At 44.0% G+C, this 17,390-nt stretch overlaps 1 protein-coding gene across 10 annotated transcripts in view; it reads right to left on the bottom strand.

Moving 5' to 3' along the window:
- The window catches only part of arvcfb (ARVCF delta catenin family member b), a 207,367-nt gene that overhangs the window by 63,301 nt on the left and 126,676 nt on the right, over positions 1-17,390 (bottom strand). For all 10 annotated transcript variants that reach the window (XM_078421486.1, XM_078421491.1, XM_078421489.1 and 7 more), the window contains 2 exons: positions 9,095-9,253; positions 2,061-2,656 (listed from right to left, as the gene is read on the bottom strand). In XM_078421486.1, the coding sequence (XP_078277612.1) occupies positions 2,061-2,656; positions 9,095-9,253 (755 nt within the window). The remainder of the gene's footprint in view (positions 1-2,060; positions 2,657-9,094; positions 9,254-17,390) is intronic.

Genomic DNA, 17,390 nt, shown 5'->3' with positions numbered 1-17,390 from the left:
AGCAACTCTACCGCTGCGCCACGATGCCGCCCCACTTGCTACCTGATGCTGAGCAAGTGACTTGGGTAGAGTCTTTGAAGCAAAGAGTAAAGAACCTGCATTTATTTATATCATACCGTTCATGTGTCTCCAAGTGCTCAAGTATAAAATGGCAGGTTATTCTCACAGAAAGGCCCACAACAGAAAATACAAAAAAATATCAGTCACCTCCTGAGAAAACATTAGCTTTCTGCTCTTCAGATAATGCAACAGGATCTTGCATTCTATTGAGAAAACCGCCAGGAGTTTTTCATGTTTCATAGACCTTCCTTCGACACAATTCCTTCAACTCTGCCCTCAAATGCCAGCCCAGATTGTGTGGACAAAGTTACGGATTTCATTTCAAATCCGCCACTATTGACTTGGAAGCAAGTTATCACTGGGCCCTGTCGAACGCTAATTACCAAGTCTTCAGGAAGCACCTGGCCTCTGTCTGCGCACAATTGGGGATTGTTCTCACATGGATAACACGACACATCGACAAAATATCACTCAAAGCCAGCTCAAAATCACAGCGAGCTGCCAACCCAATCCCCACGCCAGCCCCAACCCTCCCCCCATCAAGCCCAAACCCAATGATCTCAATTGAAATTCTTCAACATTCCCTTCCCTCCATGGCCACATCACAAGCTATTCCCCAACCCTCACTTCTATCATGCCACAAACTCTTTCTCCTCGCTGCTCCTTTAAAAAAAACATTTTTCCAATCCACCCCAGCAACGGACTGTTCCAGATGCTACGGTCAGGCAAGCGCCTCCGCTGTCACGCTGTGAAAACGGAGAGGATGAGACGGAGTTTCTTCCCACAGGCCATCAGGACTGTCAACTTTTATAACTCCAGGGACTAAAATTTGTCTTCTCTATATTAACTTTATTAACTTTATTTATATGCTGCAACTGTAATTCTTTTTTGTGCACAATCCGCAGGCATTGCCACTTTTATTTCACTGCACATCGTGTATGTGTATGTGTATGTGACAAATAAACTTGACTTGACTTGCTTGCGAAAGCTTGACCAAACACTGTTGTCAAGTCAATTTTGAGGTAATGGGTTCGGATGAAATACTCGAGACCTACGAAACCACATGCATTGTCAAACACCAACCTCAACTACAGGTGACATTAAGATGCATTACAGATGCATTTTAACCAGGAGGACAAGAAATATCAGACGATAGCAAATTATGTCAGATATTATCTGGAGTGCGCATAATCTTTTAACTCTTGGGAGAGGGGCAGGTAAAGGCAATACTTGTACTCCTCCTCGTCATCAAATTAATCTTTAGTTCATTTTCAAAATACCACTCAATTTAAATTTCATTACTTCACAATTATCAGCAACCGATCATTAAGTAGGCAGCATGTTAAAACGGATGGTTTTTGACTATCCCTGCTCAGACTACCAGTGGCATGGGTGAAAATAGAGCAAAATGATAGGTGCATATGCCACCTTGCACACACACATATATGCCACCTTGCACACACACACACACATGCCACCTTGCACACACAGTCAGCATTACAATTATTAGATTGAACGTACAAAGGAAGCCAAATACATGAATTCATTTTGGCATCTAATGGCTGCAAAAGGTTTCAAGTTAAACCAAAATGTGAGTAAAATAAACAGTCCCTTTAGCATGTTAAGGAAAGTGGAGTTAATGTACCTCATGCATATAACCCTGGGGAGCAGAAACCGTACCGCACATTATAATTATTGTGGTAGATTACAATTAGCACAGCAGAGCGCCATTGAAGTAATAAGCACCAATTCACTCACGCTGCATTATGCTGAGAAGCAAGTTGCAATCTATCTACAGTTAGAAAGAAAGGATAGATTTGCTAGATGCTGCCTGACACACCGAGTTACTCCAGCACTTTGTGTCTACCTTTGATAGGTTTGCCAGGCCTAGGTGACTACGCTTAAACCGTCGGCTAAATATCGTCGCAATTCAGGCACCTGCGATGCATCAAAGAAGAGTGTGAAGGTTAATCAGAGTTTCTACAACGATCGTATTTTACCTCCTTGGTCTCCTTCCGTTGGCCCTTGGGGGTGCCCTTCGACCAGCCGTGGAGTAATCTGGCTCCGGCTCCCCGTCTAGTTCGTACCCATCATCGTCAGGTCCGAGACTTCTGTGGTCATCTTCCAGTCCGTACGGCTCTGGCTGGAAACGCTCTGGCTGAGATCGATTCATGTCCAGGGTGCCATCTGGCTGCACTTGCGGCTGGGCGATCGGGTATTTGTTTCTACTCGGTAGCGTGTAACTTTCCTCTGGCCTGTAGTTGTCACGGGGCATGTAGGCGTAGCGAGGCCGGTAATGGACTCCTCGCGACAAGCTCCCGTAGTTATCAGACACATCGGCAAACCCATCCTGGCCAGTGTAGGACCGATACAAGTCATGATGATTATCGTAGGAATCTGGATAACTGTTGTAGACTCTGGTTAGAGTCGAATTGGCCTGTGGTGTGATGTAATGGTCCCCGTTCTTCATGTATCTTCTATCGATGGAGTCTGTACAACTGCCTGCAGGGGACGAACCATCCACGGGCAAACCGTCTGGACCAAGCGGCACCTGACGCACTGTTCGCGTGGTCACAGTTTTAACCATTTTAGTGACCTGCAAAAACAAATTTAATAAGGTTTGATTGCAACAAAAACTTCAACACTGTGAGAATGCTTAATTTTACATCACTGCAAACATGCATAAAGATAAATCAAATGTAGGTACGAGTTGATTACGAATGAAGAACAATGCATTGCATGAATTAAATTTGGTGATCTGTATCACAAAGGGGCCTCTAAAATAATAAGACTGTACGAGTCAGTCGGCCCAACTTGCCCATGTCAACCAACATGCCCGGTCTACACTAATCCCACCTGCCCAAATTTGCCCCAAATATATGCCTCTAAACCTCTCCTGCCCAATTGCCTTAAATGTTGTCATAGTACCTGCCTCAAATACCTCCGCTGCCAGCTTGTTCCACATACCCACTACCTCCTTTGTGGAAAGAAATTGCTCCTAATGTTCGTATTAAATCTTTCCGCCATGCACCTTAATCTTTACCCCTCTCACCCTGGAGATTGAATTAAAAGGATTGGACAAATTCTTCAAAATGCTGCTGGAATGCAAGGACTGGTGTGAAAAATATTTAGAAACATAAAAAATAGGTGCAGGAGGAGGCCATTCGGCCCTTCGAGCCAGCACCGCCATTCATTGTGATCATGGCTGATCATCCCATTCAGTAACCCGTGCTTGCCTTCTCCCCATATCCCTTGATTCCACTAGCCCCTAGAGCTGTAACTCTATTTGCCAGCTCAACAAAATTAACTGAGTGTACAAGAGTAAGATAATTGTTGTATACAAACCATATCGAAGAGATGCACAAAAATAGAATAGGCTAAATTATCTCAATGGTTCAGATGTTACTGAAAGATTTGCTGAACCCATAAGCAATTGACTTTATATTACAAACATGGATTTAGTGTCCAACTAGATATTCAATCTGTTTAAGAAAAATAATGGCTTTTACTACAATCGGTACAGAATTATTTGATGCGAAACTGCACATTTCCCCCAATGTCCTTTGTTCCCTCCGGCTGCCAATGTTATTTTCCTTGCTCAAGTCAAACACCAGCTTCTTAATGGGATCTCGGCAGCAACCGTACGAGCAATCATGCTTCCCTTGGAAATCGTCCACACTCGGTATTCAATCTCCTGGGCTGCAGCTACTGAGACTCCGAGTTCTCACTTCCCGCTCATTTTTATAAAAAATGTGGACATAATTTCAGTAACCAAGTTAATCGCACTTGAGCATGAGAGTGCTAATGTGTGCTGCACAGAACTAAACCATTACAATCACAGATCATATTCAAATCAGGGCAGAGAGAAATCACATTGCAAATCACGTTGCAAATCATTCCAAGTGCGTCAAGGACATTTGCTTGGTGCAGATCATTAAGGAATGCAGATTATACAATGGACGTTTAAGCAAAAGCAAATAACTCACAGTTGAGACAGAGGACAGGACTCAACAACGTGCATGTGAAACATGAGAACCAAATCTACGAAATCAACAAGATTCATGGCAGCTTCACAGAGCATGGGTGCATGCGAGGGGCCAGATGGTTCAGACACTGTGCAACTTTGCTTTATTTTTGCTTTGACGTTCAGCGATGACGTAGGTTAGATGTCAAAGCAGAGGGAAATCTTCACAATGGTGTCAAGCATAGAATTAGCTGATCACAGCACAGACAATCCAATTGATGACGATCAATGTATGGACTAGATACAATGAATGTACGGAAAATCACCTACTATTCTGTATTTCTTGAATTATGAATAACATCAGACAGCCCAAGGACGTCTTGTTCTGCTTCAATTTGATTTTATCCTGGTTTCTGAGTGTCAGTTTACGCTAATATTTTCAGGGTATTAAATGTGTGCATGCATTGAGCTCTCAGAATCCAGTAGCAGGACTGGCGAGGGAGAAAGGACCTTTGATCAAGCAATCCCATTTCATGCACTTCAGCTTTTCCTTCCAGAAGAACAAAATAATTCATTTTCCTCACCTTTCTTCCAGCTATTTCCACATTTATCCATTATCCAGATTTCCCCCACTTTTTTTCTTTTAAACATAACTTAAAACTTTTCTCGCTCCTTAAAGGGTTTTAACATCTTGGAGTTGCTTTGCTAAACACTGCTCATCTGCAAGTGTGTCCCAAATTCAATCCAGCTTGTCACTGCCCACTGCCCAAGCCTAGGCTTGGGCTATTTTTATTATTGTCGCATGTTCAGAGATAAAGGGAAAAGCTTTGCGTTGCATGCTATCCAAAAACACATACACCTCACATAAATCAGGTCAAACTCAAATACAAAGGCAAAGACACAGAATATTGTTCTCAACATTGTACCACATCAGTTCCACAGACAAAGTCCAGTGTCTTCAATGTGGCAGAGATGAATCGGACAGTACCCTAGATCAGTCTGAAGAAAGGTCTCGACCCGAAACATCACCCATTCCCTCTATCTGATGCTGCCTGACCTGCTGAGTTACTCCAGCATTTTGTGATACCTGTAGTCCCCTAGCTCATGTTAACAGAGGGGAGAAAGTTGTTCCCGAGTCTGGTGGTGCACAGCTTCAAGGTCTGCACCTTCTGCTGGACAGGAACAAGGAGGAAGAATGAGCGAGTGGGACAAGTCTTGGATTATGCTGGCTGCTTTTCTGAGACAACGTGAAGTATAGATGGAGACCGCTGTGGGAAGGCTGGTCTGTGTGATGGACAAGCAGTCAAATGGGTGCTGTTCCCAAGCCAAGCTGTGATGCAACCTGACAATATGCTTTCTCTGGTACAGATGTAGACATGCCAAATATCCTCAATTGGCTGAGGAAGTAGAGGTGTTGGTGTGCCTTCTTAGCTGTTGCATCAATCAGCAGGCTAATGGAAGGTATCGCATGTACCAGCAAATGTCGCTTATTCACCATCACACAGATGCATAGCTCGAGTTTTGTAAAGATTGCACAACTCCACACCATGTTAGAGTCTTCATGAATAACCACTTGGTCCAAATATAAACCACAGACCTCAGTGGCCTTTATTACAAGAGTACTGGTCCACATGAATAACGACATCTTACTGCAATTATAAAAAGGTTTCATCAGACTGCACCTGGAATTTTTTGTGCATATTTGGTTTCCTCAAAGGATATACTTACAATAGAGAGAACACACCAGAAGTTCGCCAGATTGATTCTTGGATTTGTTTGAAGAGAACAAATTAAGTGCACTATATCAACAACGCTCTTAAAGTGATCTGCTATTCAGGATAGATTTAGAGAAACTCCTTCACCCAAATCATTGAGAATGCTTGGAATTCTCTACCCAGGAGGGTTAAATCACCGGGTTTATTCATAGCACATGAATATGTTTTTGAATTTAATAGAAATATGGGATTAATGCTGAAGAGAAAGAACAACTTTGTTATAAAATGGCAGAACAGTTGTGAGGGAGCTCAATGGATAAGTTATTGTATTTCTTGTTTTTGTTACTCTGTTTGGCACAAATAATGTGGGCTAAAGGGTGTGTTCCTGTGCGGTACGGTTCTATGTTTCACGGTCTCTGTTCTTTCCAATTCTCATCATCCGCACATTGACACCCGCTCTAAAATTGGTAAATTTATGTTTCTTATCACCTTTCTTTGTTCAGCACAAACATTGTGGGCTGAAGGGTCTGTTCCTGTGCTGTATAGTTCGAGGTTCCATGTTCTCTGTTCTTTCCAATTCTCATCATCCACACACCGACATTTTCTCTAAAATTGGTATATTTAATTAAGTAGCTTCTTTGGCTAATGATGAAAGATCGTCGGTTTCAAAAATGACACCTGATTTCAATATACCTGACCTGACAGGTCACGCACTTTCAACATTTGTTTTCACTCGGATCTCCAGCATCTAGCAACATTTTGCTCTTTCGTTAGGAAGCATTCATGTTTCAGCAGAAGCTGTGAAAGAAACTATGGGCATCTCGGGCATAATTAAAATGGTAGACCAAATTATTCACTTTCCTTGAAGTTGTTCATCAGTTGCAGTTATTATTTCAATACAATCAGGTCACAGGGAAAAGCTGCTTTACTGATTTGCCCTGCTGAGTTACTCCAGCATTTTGTTCAGCAGTAAAGCAGAACTGCTTTACTGATTTGCCCATCCACACTAGAAGATGGTGCATTTTGACAATCAAAAATCAAATTGGCACCAGCTTCAAACAGCTGGCACAAGGACAAGAGTTGATCTTCAAGCTGCAACATTACATGCTCTTTCTCTGACAAAGTCAAGGTCTCACTCTCCGACTCATTACGTTTGGCCTGAGAGATGACATGGATTGGAAGATCTCCATCAACATGCATTGAACAAGGGAAAGCAAAATCTTCCAAGACCACCCTTACTAGACCCCACAACAATTCAGGTCAAATATTGGTGACATCATAAATCATGACAATCCTTAAGAGTAATAGCTTAATACATCTTAAATACTTTGAAAACATTTCTGGACCAAACTGTTGCAACTAAATTGAGTGTGTTCCAAATAAATAGAGTCCGAGTCGTTCAGCATGGAAACAGGCCCAACTAGCCCACGCCAACCAACATGCCCTATCTACACTAATCCCACCTGCCTGTGTTTGGCTCATATCCCACTAAACCATGCAACTGTCTGAATGTTTCTTAGTTGTAACAGTATCTGCCTCAACTATGTCCTTTGGCAGCTTGTTCAATACCCCCACCACCCATTGTGTAAAAATGTTACACCTCAGGTTCCCTTAAATCTTTCCACAAATCTCAGTTCCAGGCATCTGTGGAGGCAAGCAAGCGACACATGTGTAAACAAGGTATTTCAGGGCAATGGGGAGGGAGCATGAAAGTGATGCTGAGGCCAAGGAGGATCATTAAATGGCAGAACTGGTTCAAGATTATTATCTGAATGGTGTCAAGTTAGGAGGAGGGGGAGTTCAACGAGATCTGGGTGTCCTAGTGCATCAGTCAATGAAAGGAAGCATGCAGGTACAGCAGGCAGTGAAGAAAGCCAATGGAATGTTGGCCTTCGTAACAAGAGGAGTTGAGTATAGGAGCAAAGAGGTCCTTCTACAGTTGTACCGGGCCCTGGTGAGACCGCACCTGGAGTACTGTGTGCAGTTTTGGTCTCCAAATTTGAGGAAGGATATTCTTGCTATGGAGGGCGTGCAGCGTAGGTTCACTAGGTTAATTCCCGGAATGGCGGGACTGTCGTATGTTGAAAGGCTGGAGCGATTGGGCTTGTATACACTGGAATTTAGAAGAATGAGGGGGGATCTTATTGAAACATATAAGATAATTAGGGGATTGGACACATTAGAGGCAGGAAACATGTTCCCAATGTTGGGGGAGTCCAGAACAAGCGGCCACAGTTTAAGAATAAGGGGTAGGCCATTTAGAACGGAGATGAGGAAGAACTTTTTCAGTCAGAGAGTGGTGAAGGTGTGGAATTCTCTGCCTCAGAAGGCAGTGGAGGCCAGTTCGTTGGATGCTTTCAAGAGAGAGCTGGATAGAGCTCTTAAGGATAGCGGAGTGAGGGGGTATGGGGAGAAGGCAGGAACGGGGTACTGATTGAGAGTGATCAGCCATGATCGCATTGAATGGCGGTGCTGGCTCGAAGGGCTGAATGGCCTACTCCTGCACCTATTGTCTATTGTCTATTGTCTATAGTCTAAGATAATGACCCGACTAATCCTGCTCCTGTTTCTTAGGTTTAAAGGTTCAAATGCAATTACAGTTAAATAACCAAGTCATATAATCAGATAGAATAAAAAATGGTTTCACATCTTAACGACAAAAAGTGTTCTCACTAATTATCCCTCCATTTTGTATTTTTCATGGGACAACACAAGTTGACGACACCATCAGTTGTTGGCCTTGGGATGGTGCAGTGTGCTTTGCAATGTGAGGATGTTGGGATGGGGGAGAGTGGAACCAAGTAATCCATTCTCACATCGAAACAAAATAGAAATAGTAGACACCAAATGCTGGAGTAACTCAGTGGGACAGACATACAGTAGTATCTCTGGAGAGAGGTAATGGGTGATGTTTCGGGTCAAGGCCCTTCTTCAGACAGAAGGGTCTCGACCCGAAACGTCCCCTATTCCTTCTCTCCAGAGCCGCTGCCTGTCCCGCTGAGTTACTCCAGCATTTTGTTTCTTCCTTCGATTTAAACCAGCATCTGCAGTCCTTTCTTACACAAAACAGAAATTGCTCTGTTCATCCAAAAATCCCCAAAAAATCCAAAATAGCTTTATTTGTCATTCGTTCCGAACGAGATTACTTAGCCAGCAGTACAAAAAACACAAGACACAACCCCAACACAAACATCCATCACAGTGACTCCAAACACCCCCTCACTGTGATGGAGGCCAAAAACTTCCCCTCTCTCTTCCCCCATGCCCCTCCCACGTACAGACAACTCGACCCCTACCGAGGCGACCGACCCGCACAGCCCCCGCAAGGAGATGGAAAGTCATTACATTCCCTCACCTTGGTTTCGGTTCGCCTTGTCGTTCCATCGTCTGACGTCACCACGGACACGTGGGAAGTGGGAGTGCCTGGGTCCTCCTCAACAGTCACCGTTTCCTCCACCAACTCTTGTGGCTCCTGCATTGTTGCTTTTGATGTCTGATTACTTGGACTTTGCTCCTGGAAATTAAACATCATATTCTCTAAGCAGTGGCTAAGATTACATTATTTTCACTCTTAACTTTGCTATTAATGAGGCTGTCTTGACCGCTGGAGAACACAAATTTTACTCGGGTTTTTTCTTCTCCCATTGAGGTTTTCAGTGCAGTGTTTACACAATAAGGCAGAGCTTTGATGGAGAAGATTCTGTGATCAGAAACGAAGGTCTCGGATGAATGAGGAGATGTCGTCAAGAGTCAAGATTGTTTAATTGTCATATGTACGAAAATGGAATAATGGAATTGCTATCGCAACAGCATAGCGGCTGTGTCAACACAATACTCAATAGTCATGAATCATGTCAATTAATCTTCCCGTTTCCTTCAACAGTTTTGTCATCAGATACCAGCAACATATTTCTTCTATTTAGCTTTTTTCCCCCAGATTATCTGACAGCTCTCTCTTTGGTAGTTAATCACCAGCTTTACACCATGTTGCAATTCATGAATTGCCAGTCATTTTGAGGGGTGTTTCTGTGCCAGTTTACAACATAAATGGATGATGAAATGCTTCCATCCTTTGTGGAGGGGGGGGGTCACAAAACCTGCCCGTGTTCAACTTCATGCCTTCCTGCGCTGGTAAATTGTTCCCAGGCAATGGGTTTTTACGAAACTTCCAACTGTCTCATCAACATCCTGGTGACATCTCCAAGCCTTCTGAGTCACCAATCTTCTGAGTCACCACTGGTGCAAGACACTCAAGTCAGTCATCCATCTCAGGTTTCAACTTGTTAAATTAAACACAAAGACACTAGCCCAGTGACGTAATAAATCACAACATATGTAATTGTAATCTGATTACAAATTGCTGCAGCTACTCTTTTCAAACCACAAAATGGCAAAATCTATTCACCTTTGCGACGAGGTGAAAATTTATTGTAAGCAGGCCCGACCCAAAACATCACCAAGTCATGCTCTCCAGGGATGCTGTCTGACCCGCTGAGTCCCTCCAACACGTTGGATCTTTTTCTGTTAACCAGCATCTGCAGTTCCTTGCAAAGAGAATCCCAGAACGGTTGAATATAATAAGGGGACAGGATGGGAGATTGAACCCTACTCCAATCTAGACAAAATTGCCCAGCCATTTAACCCTATACCTGACTATTGTTTCTTTTTGTGTCAGGGACTTCCAGCTGGGAGAGTTGATATTAATTGCCGCAGCCTCAGACAAGATTCAAAATTTGTCCTATCAAAATCCCTCCTTGCCTATTTTCATCTATTACCTCCCATGTTTTGTTCTGCCCCTCCTCTCTTCCTGCATCCTTTTTACCCCCCCTTCCCATCCACCTCAGATACAGTCTGAAGGGTCCCAACTCAAATCACCACCTATCCACGTTCTCCAGAAATGCTGCCTGCCCCAGAGTTACTCCAGCAGTTTGTATCTTCATTTAAAAAAAAATAATAGTTTCTAACTGTATTAATCATTCTTTATGAAAGAATGATTCTTGCATGTTTGGTTTGATTTCAAGATTACAGCATGAAAACTGCCCACTATGACCACGCCGACCATCGCTCACCCGTTCACACTAGGTCTACATTACCCCACTTTCTCATCCACTCTCCACATGCTGGGGGTAATTTACAGAGGGCCAGTTACCCATCAACCCGCACGTTCCAGTGGGGGTGTGGGGGGAAACCGGAGCATCCGGAGGAAACTCACGTAGCCACAGGGAGAACATGCAAACTCCACACGGACAGCACCCGATATCGGGATCAAACCTGCATCTCTGGCGCTGTGGACAGCAGCTCTACCAGCTGCGCCCACCGTTTAAAAATCATCAAACATGACTTTCCCATCCTCTTCCTTCTGTGCTAATCATATTAAACCATCTCTTTTTAAATTAGGTGCTTTCCAACACCTCGACTCCAAGTATTCACTAACTCCTTTGTCTCTCCGAATCCAAGATGGCTGAGTAAAGACAGGGCTTCACATTACAAACCAGCCTGCCAATGTCTAAGCATCCCTTTCAAGAACACAGCAAGTATTTCTCAGCCAAAGGGCTGCACAGATATGCAGAGTATTTCTGAGCCAAAGGGCCACACACATGCCGAGAATATGTCTCAGCCAAAAGGCCACACAGATGCATATTATTTTAAATATTCCAGACCTCAAAATGATACAGAGTTTTATGGTGCTTCTTGTATGTAGCAAGTTAAAGTGAAGTCACCGACTTCACTCTGACATAAAAATTAATTTCAAATTCAGTACGATCTCCTAGATATAAGCAAACATTAAATATCCCTTGCACTTAGTTGACATTCAGTGGCTGAGTTGACAACACTTCATAGCTTTCTTGTTAAAAATACACGCGTTTCTTGGTGACTGAACGACACAGGTTCAGCAGCTAATTATGCTGTCAACACTATTTCTGGCAAGCGTCTATTCTGTGCATCTGCTCATGGTATTAATTATCTTCTACACTTCCCCAAAAAAGCGGTGAATTGCACGGTGAACCAGAAGACTCAAAGAACTGCAGATGCTGGTTTACAAAAAATGACACAAAGTGCTGGAGTAACTCAGCAGGCATCATCTCTGGAGAACGTGGATAGGCGACATTTAGCGTCAGGATATTTTTCAAACCGAACAAAAACATCACCTATCCATGTTCTCCAGAGATGCTGCCTGACCTGCTGAGTTGCTCCAACACTTTGTCGTGCCTTGCATCAGGAACCAGCTGTTTCTGAGATTGGTTGTCAACTCCCAGGTTGGCTGCCGACAGTGTCTCCTATTATGAAATAGTTTGGAAATCCTTCACAGCAACACCTGCAGAGCCATATCTTTTTATCACCTCTTCCGCTCTACGTACGTGAGTTTTGGGGGGTTGGTAGCATATTAGTAAGCTTAGCTTGTAATGAATCATTGTCATGGGGCTGGTGTAACATGTGAGGAAGATTAGATGATGGAAAGAAGTTGGTTTCGCCCAAAGGTGCAGTGATGAGCTGCTGGTCTACACCAAACAGACACAAAAGGCCGGAGTAACTCAGCTGTTCAAGCAGCATCTCTGGAGAAAAGGAATATGTGACGTTTCGGGTCGAGACCCTTCAATCTTCCCCTCTAGAGGTGAAAGAAACACATTAGGTTCCTTGATAGATAGCAAACGAGCAGAGTTTGGAGAACAAGCAGGTGTTTTCAGGTTTACGATTTTTGTTGCTAGCCTTTTATTCGAAACTTAATTAACTACTGGAATCACACATTGGCAAAGAGGGCAAATCAACGTCCAAGACCTCTGAACAATTGTTCAGTAACCCAACCAAGCCACTGATTGTAAAGCATTTTGGAATTGTGTCTAGTGACCATTCCAATCCAATTTTAGAGTCATCAGTACACTCCACCACCACACCACCTCTCATGTGGTTGTGGAGCATACACACTTCACCCAGGATACCAATGCAGGCACACTAACCCAGTCACAGCATTCAAATTCAGTGGGGAGAACACTACATACCAAATCCTAAATCCCAAAGCAGCAACTTTACACAATTTATTATTTAGATCAGTAACCCAACCAGAATTCTTGCCAGCCCTGGCATTCATAGCGTAAACAACTAATCTCACTTCCACATTCATGCTTTGCTTGTTTTCGCATAAGACGTTACTCCATGTCAAACAATAGCAATTTGTCCCAACGCAGCTCAGCATCCTGTTAGCCTGCCCGCTGTAGACACTCCCACACTGAGTTGTAAACAGTCGCTGTGTTTCATACAGGATGAGATACAGCAACACTATTCAACCACAGGAAGCAATCATTGCAATGAAACCTAGAGAACTACACAGATGTCATTGTAAACTTCCCATTCCCGGTGGCCCAGCACTTTAACTCCCCCTCCCATTCCCAGTCTGACCTCTCTGTCATGGGCCTCCTCCAGTGCCATAGTGAGGCCCGCCGGAAATTGGAGGAGCAGCACCTCATATTTCGCCTGGGCAGTTTGCAGCCCGGTGGTATGAATGTCGACTTCTCCAACTTCAGATAGCTCCTCTGTCCCTCCCTTCCCCTCCTCCTTCCCAGAGCTCCCTCCATCTTCCTGTCTCCACCTATATCCTTCCTTTGTCCCACCCCCGACATCAGTCTGAAGAAGGGTCTCGACCCGAAACGTCACCCATTCCTTCTCTCCCGAGATGCTGCCTGACCTGCTGAGTTACTCCAGCATTTTGTGAATAAATCGATTTGTACCAGCATCTGCAGTTATTTTCTTATACTCATTGTAAACTATGTTTGTTGCATGGTCACAGGCAATGGACTCCCCTAAAATTGGTGTAGGGGTGGGCAAAAGAGGGGGGGGGGGGGGGCAGCAACGACACATTGTTGAAAGATCTGGGCCAGATACTGGTAAACTGATTAGGATGACAAACGACACAACAGGAAAATACCCTCTATATAATGACAACATCAATTTAGCAATTTAACCTGTGAACGGTTCATTAATCAAACTGCGAACAAATTTGGCATGTGAACAAACAGCAGGACAAATCTCAATTGGGCCAGCAGAATTTGGTGCAAACTTCAATAATCAATTTTTGCATGGTAATAGACAATAGGTGCAAGAGGAGGCCATTTGGCCCTTCGAGCCAGCACCGCCATTCAATGTGATCATGGCTGATCATTCTCAATCATTACCCCGTTCCTGCCTTCTCCCCATACCCCCTGACTCCGCTATCCTTAAGAGCTCTATCTAGCTCTCTCTTGAATGCATTCAGAGAATTGGCCTCCACTGCCTTCTGAGGCAGAGAATTCCACAGATTCACAACTCTGACTGAAAAAGTTTTTCCTCATCTCCGTTCTAAATGGCCTACCCCTTATTCTTAAACTGTGGCCCCTGGTTCTGGACTCCCCCAACATTGGGAACATGTTTCCTGCCTCTAACGTGTCCAACCCCTTAATAATCTTGTACGTTTCGATAAGATCCCCTCTCATCCATTTCTTGCCAAGGGATGGTTGCAAATATCAAATTATTAACTCCCCCGACATATAGCCATGTATGAAAGTTTGAAATGTCCAGATATGGTCAATAAGCAACAATGGGAAGAGTCGAAGCCTGGAGGGAAACGGAAGAGAACGATGTTTCTAACATCTACAAGACAACCCCACTCTGAGGGATTGTAAAGACTGCTGGCCAATATATACATCAACTGACAGCAGAGACCAAATATTTATTTAAAATAAAATATTAACTTTTGTGTGAACAACGGGTTCAAATGAATTATTTTATAATTCATCCCCCCCCCCCCTCCCTCCCCCTCCCCCCACCCACACGTTACTAAATCACAGCATCATGTAGCATGCAAACAGGCCCTTTGGACCAACTCATCTATGGCGAACAAGATGCCCCATCTAAGATCATCTCATTTGCACATGTTTGGCTCAAATCCCTCTAAACCTTTCCTGTTAATGTACCTGTCCAGTTTTAACTTGAATGAAATTTATTTTTGGAAAAAGGAGGGGGGGGGGGGGGGGGGAATCATCATTAAGACATTCATGCAAAAATTAAATGTCGAATCTCATAACAGGATGCCATAACCTCTTTCCTAGTGAAATTGAAATGAAGTTTAAATAAATTTGCAATCACATTGCATCTTCCATGGTCTTTCAACATCACAAATGACGTCCAATTAGAACTTCTGGAGTGAATGAAATGCTGCAATGCAGAGCGAGACGGTGCTTTCAGAATGATAGCGTTGCCGTAATGATAAACTCTTTAGCACATATCAAGAAATGGGCAGCTTATTTAAGGTGGCAACATGTTCACATCTTCTATGTACAGGACAAGGAGCGAATAAGCCACTGCTGCAATCAAAGCTGAACAGCCTGACAACCTGTTCAATACCAACCAATGCACACAATCTGAAGATGACCTTTTCTCCAGTAAAATGGTTTTCTCCCAGTTTGCAGGGATCGCCAGTCAAACAACGTCAGCATTGTTTTCTGGAGTTGTAAAGAAATCATCATGTTTCCAATTCAATAAACAATATCTGAAACAATGTCTCTGGTAATCAGCAAAAGCACACAGATTACCTATTTGTGCTGCACTGGAGCTTTTCTTATTTTAAATAGGCAATAGGAACAAAACTAGTTTAAAGCCATTTATTTTTTTCGTGACAAGTCTGAAGGGAGACGGAGAATTAAAGGGGCGATGAGGACAGAGCGAGGGGAAGGGGGAGTGCCGACTTGAAATTGGAGAATTGAATGTTCATACGGTTGGGTCGTAAGCTACTCAAGCAGAGTACGAGGTGCTGTCTCTCCAGTCTGCTTGGCAATGGAGGCCCAGGACAGAAGGGTCAGTGTGGGAATGGGTGCACTCTGGCAGTAGAGGCCAGCCAAGGGTCGGACAGGCCTCTATGAGAACAGGAAGGGGAATTTAAGTAGCTAGCAACCAGGGGATGGTGGTGAATCTGTGGAATTCTTTGCCACAGAAGGCTGGAGACCAAATCAGTGGATATATTTAAGGCTGAAGAAGGGTCTCGACCCGGAACGTCTCTCATTCCTTCTCTCCAGAGATGCTGCCTCTCCCCCCGAGTTACTCCAGCATTTTGCGTCTATCTTCACCATCCAAGCATGGCTGATATATTATTCCCCTCAACCCCAATCACCTGCCTTCTCACTGTAACCCTGACACCCTCCCTAATCTCCAGCCCCTTTCTCGTCTTCACCACATTATCCCTCCAGCCTCGGTTGCTAATCCCACCCTTCGCTCCCCATCCTGACGCCTGCTGATCAATCGTCCATATCTGAATCCACCCACTTGCCAACTCAGGCTTCGTCCCTCCACGCCTCTCTTCCAACCAACTACATGCACTCTGCTACATCAGCCTGAAGAAGGGACCTGATCCGAAACATCGTCTCTCCATCCCCCCCCCCCCCCCCCCCCCCCCCCCCCCCCCCCCATGGATACTGCCTGACTGCTGAGTTCTGGCAGCAATTTGGGTTTTTTTTGCTCAGGAGAATATATTAGGCATCTATTATGGGTGAAAAGCAAGGACATTTAAGTATTTGACTTAAGTAGTGAAGCCTGCTATGCGCAGTACCAAAAGGAGTCGGTGGGATTCAGTCACTCCCGTACAAGGCCCAGACTTCAAACACACCAAGACTGGGACCCACTGAGCAACAGGTGTTGGCACAGATTAGTGTGGGTAGGCAAAGGCTGCCAAGAGTCCAGATGGGTCAGATCCATCTACATTCCTCCCACAGGTTGCTGCATGCCGATGCAATGACTGGGGGCCAGTGAGATTTCTCAACACATTGTGATCAGCATTCAAGAAAGGTTACTATTGCCAATTGTTAAATGCTTATGAAACATACCCATGGGAAAGTTCTCCAGCTACCTAGCTCCCACAAAACCATGTTTTACTTAAGTTGGCTTTCACCATCACAGGGATTCAACAGTCGTCTTTTGTTTTTAAAAAAGGAAAAATTAGACCTGCAATTATACAGTATCTTTTACAATCATGGTTCAGAAATATTTCTGGTTGCTCTGCATGGACCCATAGTCATAGAGTATGGAAACAGGCCCTTCGGCCCAACCAGCCCACACCTGCCAACAAGTCCCATCTACACTAGTCCCACCTGCCTGCGTTTGGTCCATATCCCTCCAAATCCGTCCTATCCATGTACCTGTCTAACTGTTTCTTAAACGTTGGGATAGTCCCCGTCTCAACTACCTCCTCTGGCAGCTTGTTCCTTACTCCCACCCATATACCCATCATGGAAGAGCTCGAGACTATGAAAGGGACTGTATAATTGTCGAGTGTAATTTTCTACAACAAACATACCAGCCAACTTGACCGCATGAGAGTCTCACAGACAGCAGTTCAGTCAAGACCAGACCATGGTCCTTTTGGGCGACACTGGTTAAAGACTAACACACTCTGAACAGGGTAAAAATGCAATTCTTTTTCTAATTTGACAATGCAGCTGGGGCCAGAATATTTAGTTGACATCTGAAAAATGGAAACCAACAGAACAGAATTCTCTCGCTGATATTCCACATACAAATCTCTGGAGTGAAGTTTGAACTTGCAAAAGAGATTCTGATGTATGGGTATTCAATAGTAACGGAAGCTTCAAGGCTTTGCAGCTCAGAGCTGGTTTTGACCTTCTCTGTCA

The sequence above is a fragment of the Rhinoraja longicauda genome, chromosome 25 (genome assembly GCF_053455715.1).
Source record: "Rhinoraja longicauda isolate Sanriku21f chromosome 25, sRhiLon1.1, whole genome shotgun sequence".
Taxonomy (NCBI): Eukaryota; Metazoa; Chordata; class Chondrichthyes; order Rajiformes; family Arhynchobatidae; genus Rhinoraja; species Rhinoraja longicauda.
This window is presented reverse-complemented; position numbering and strand designations above follow the sequence as displayed.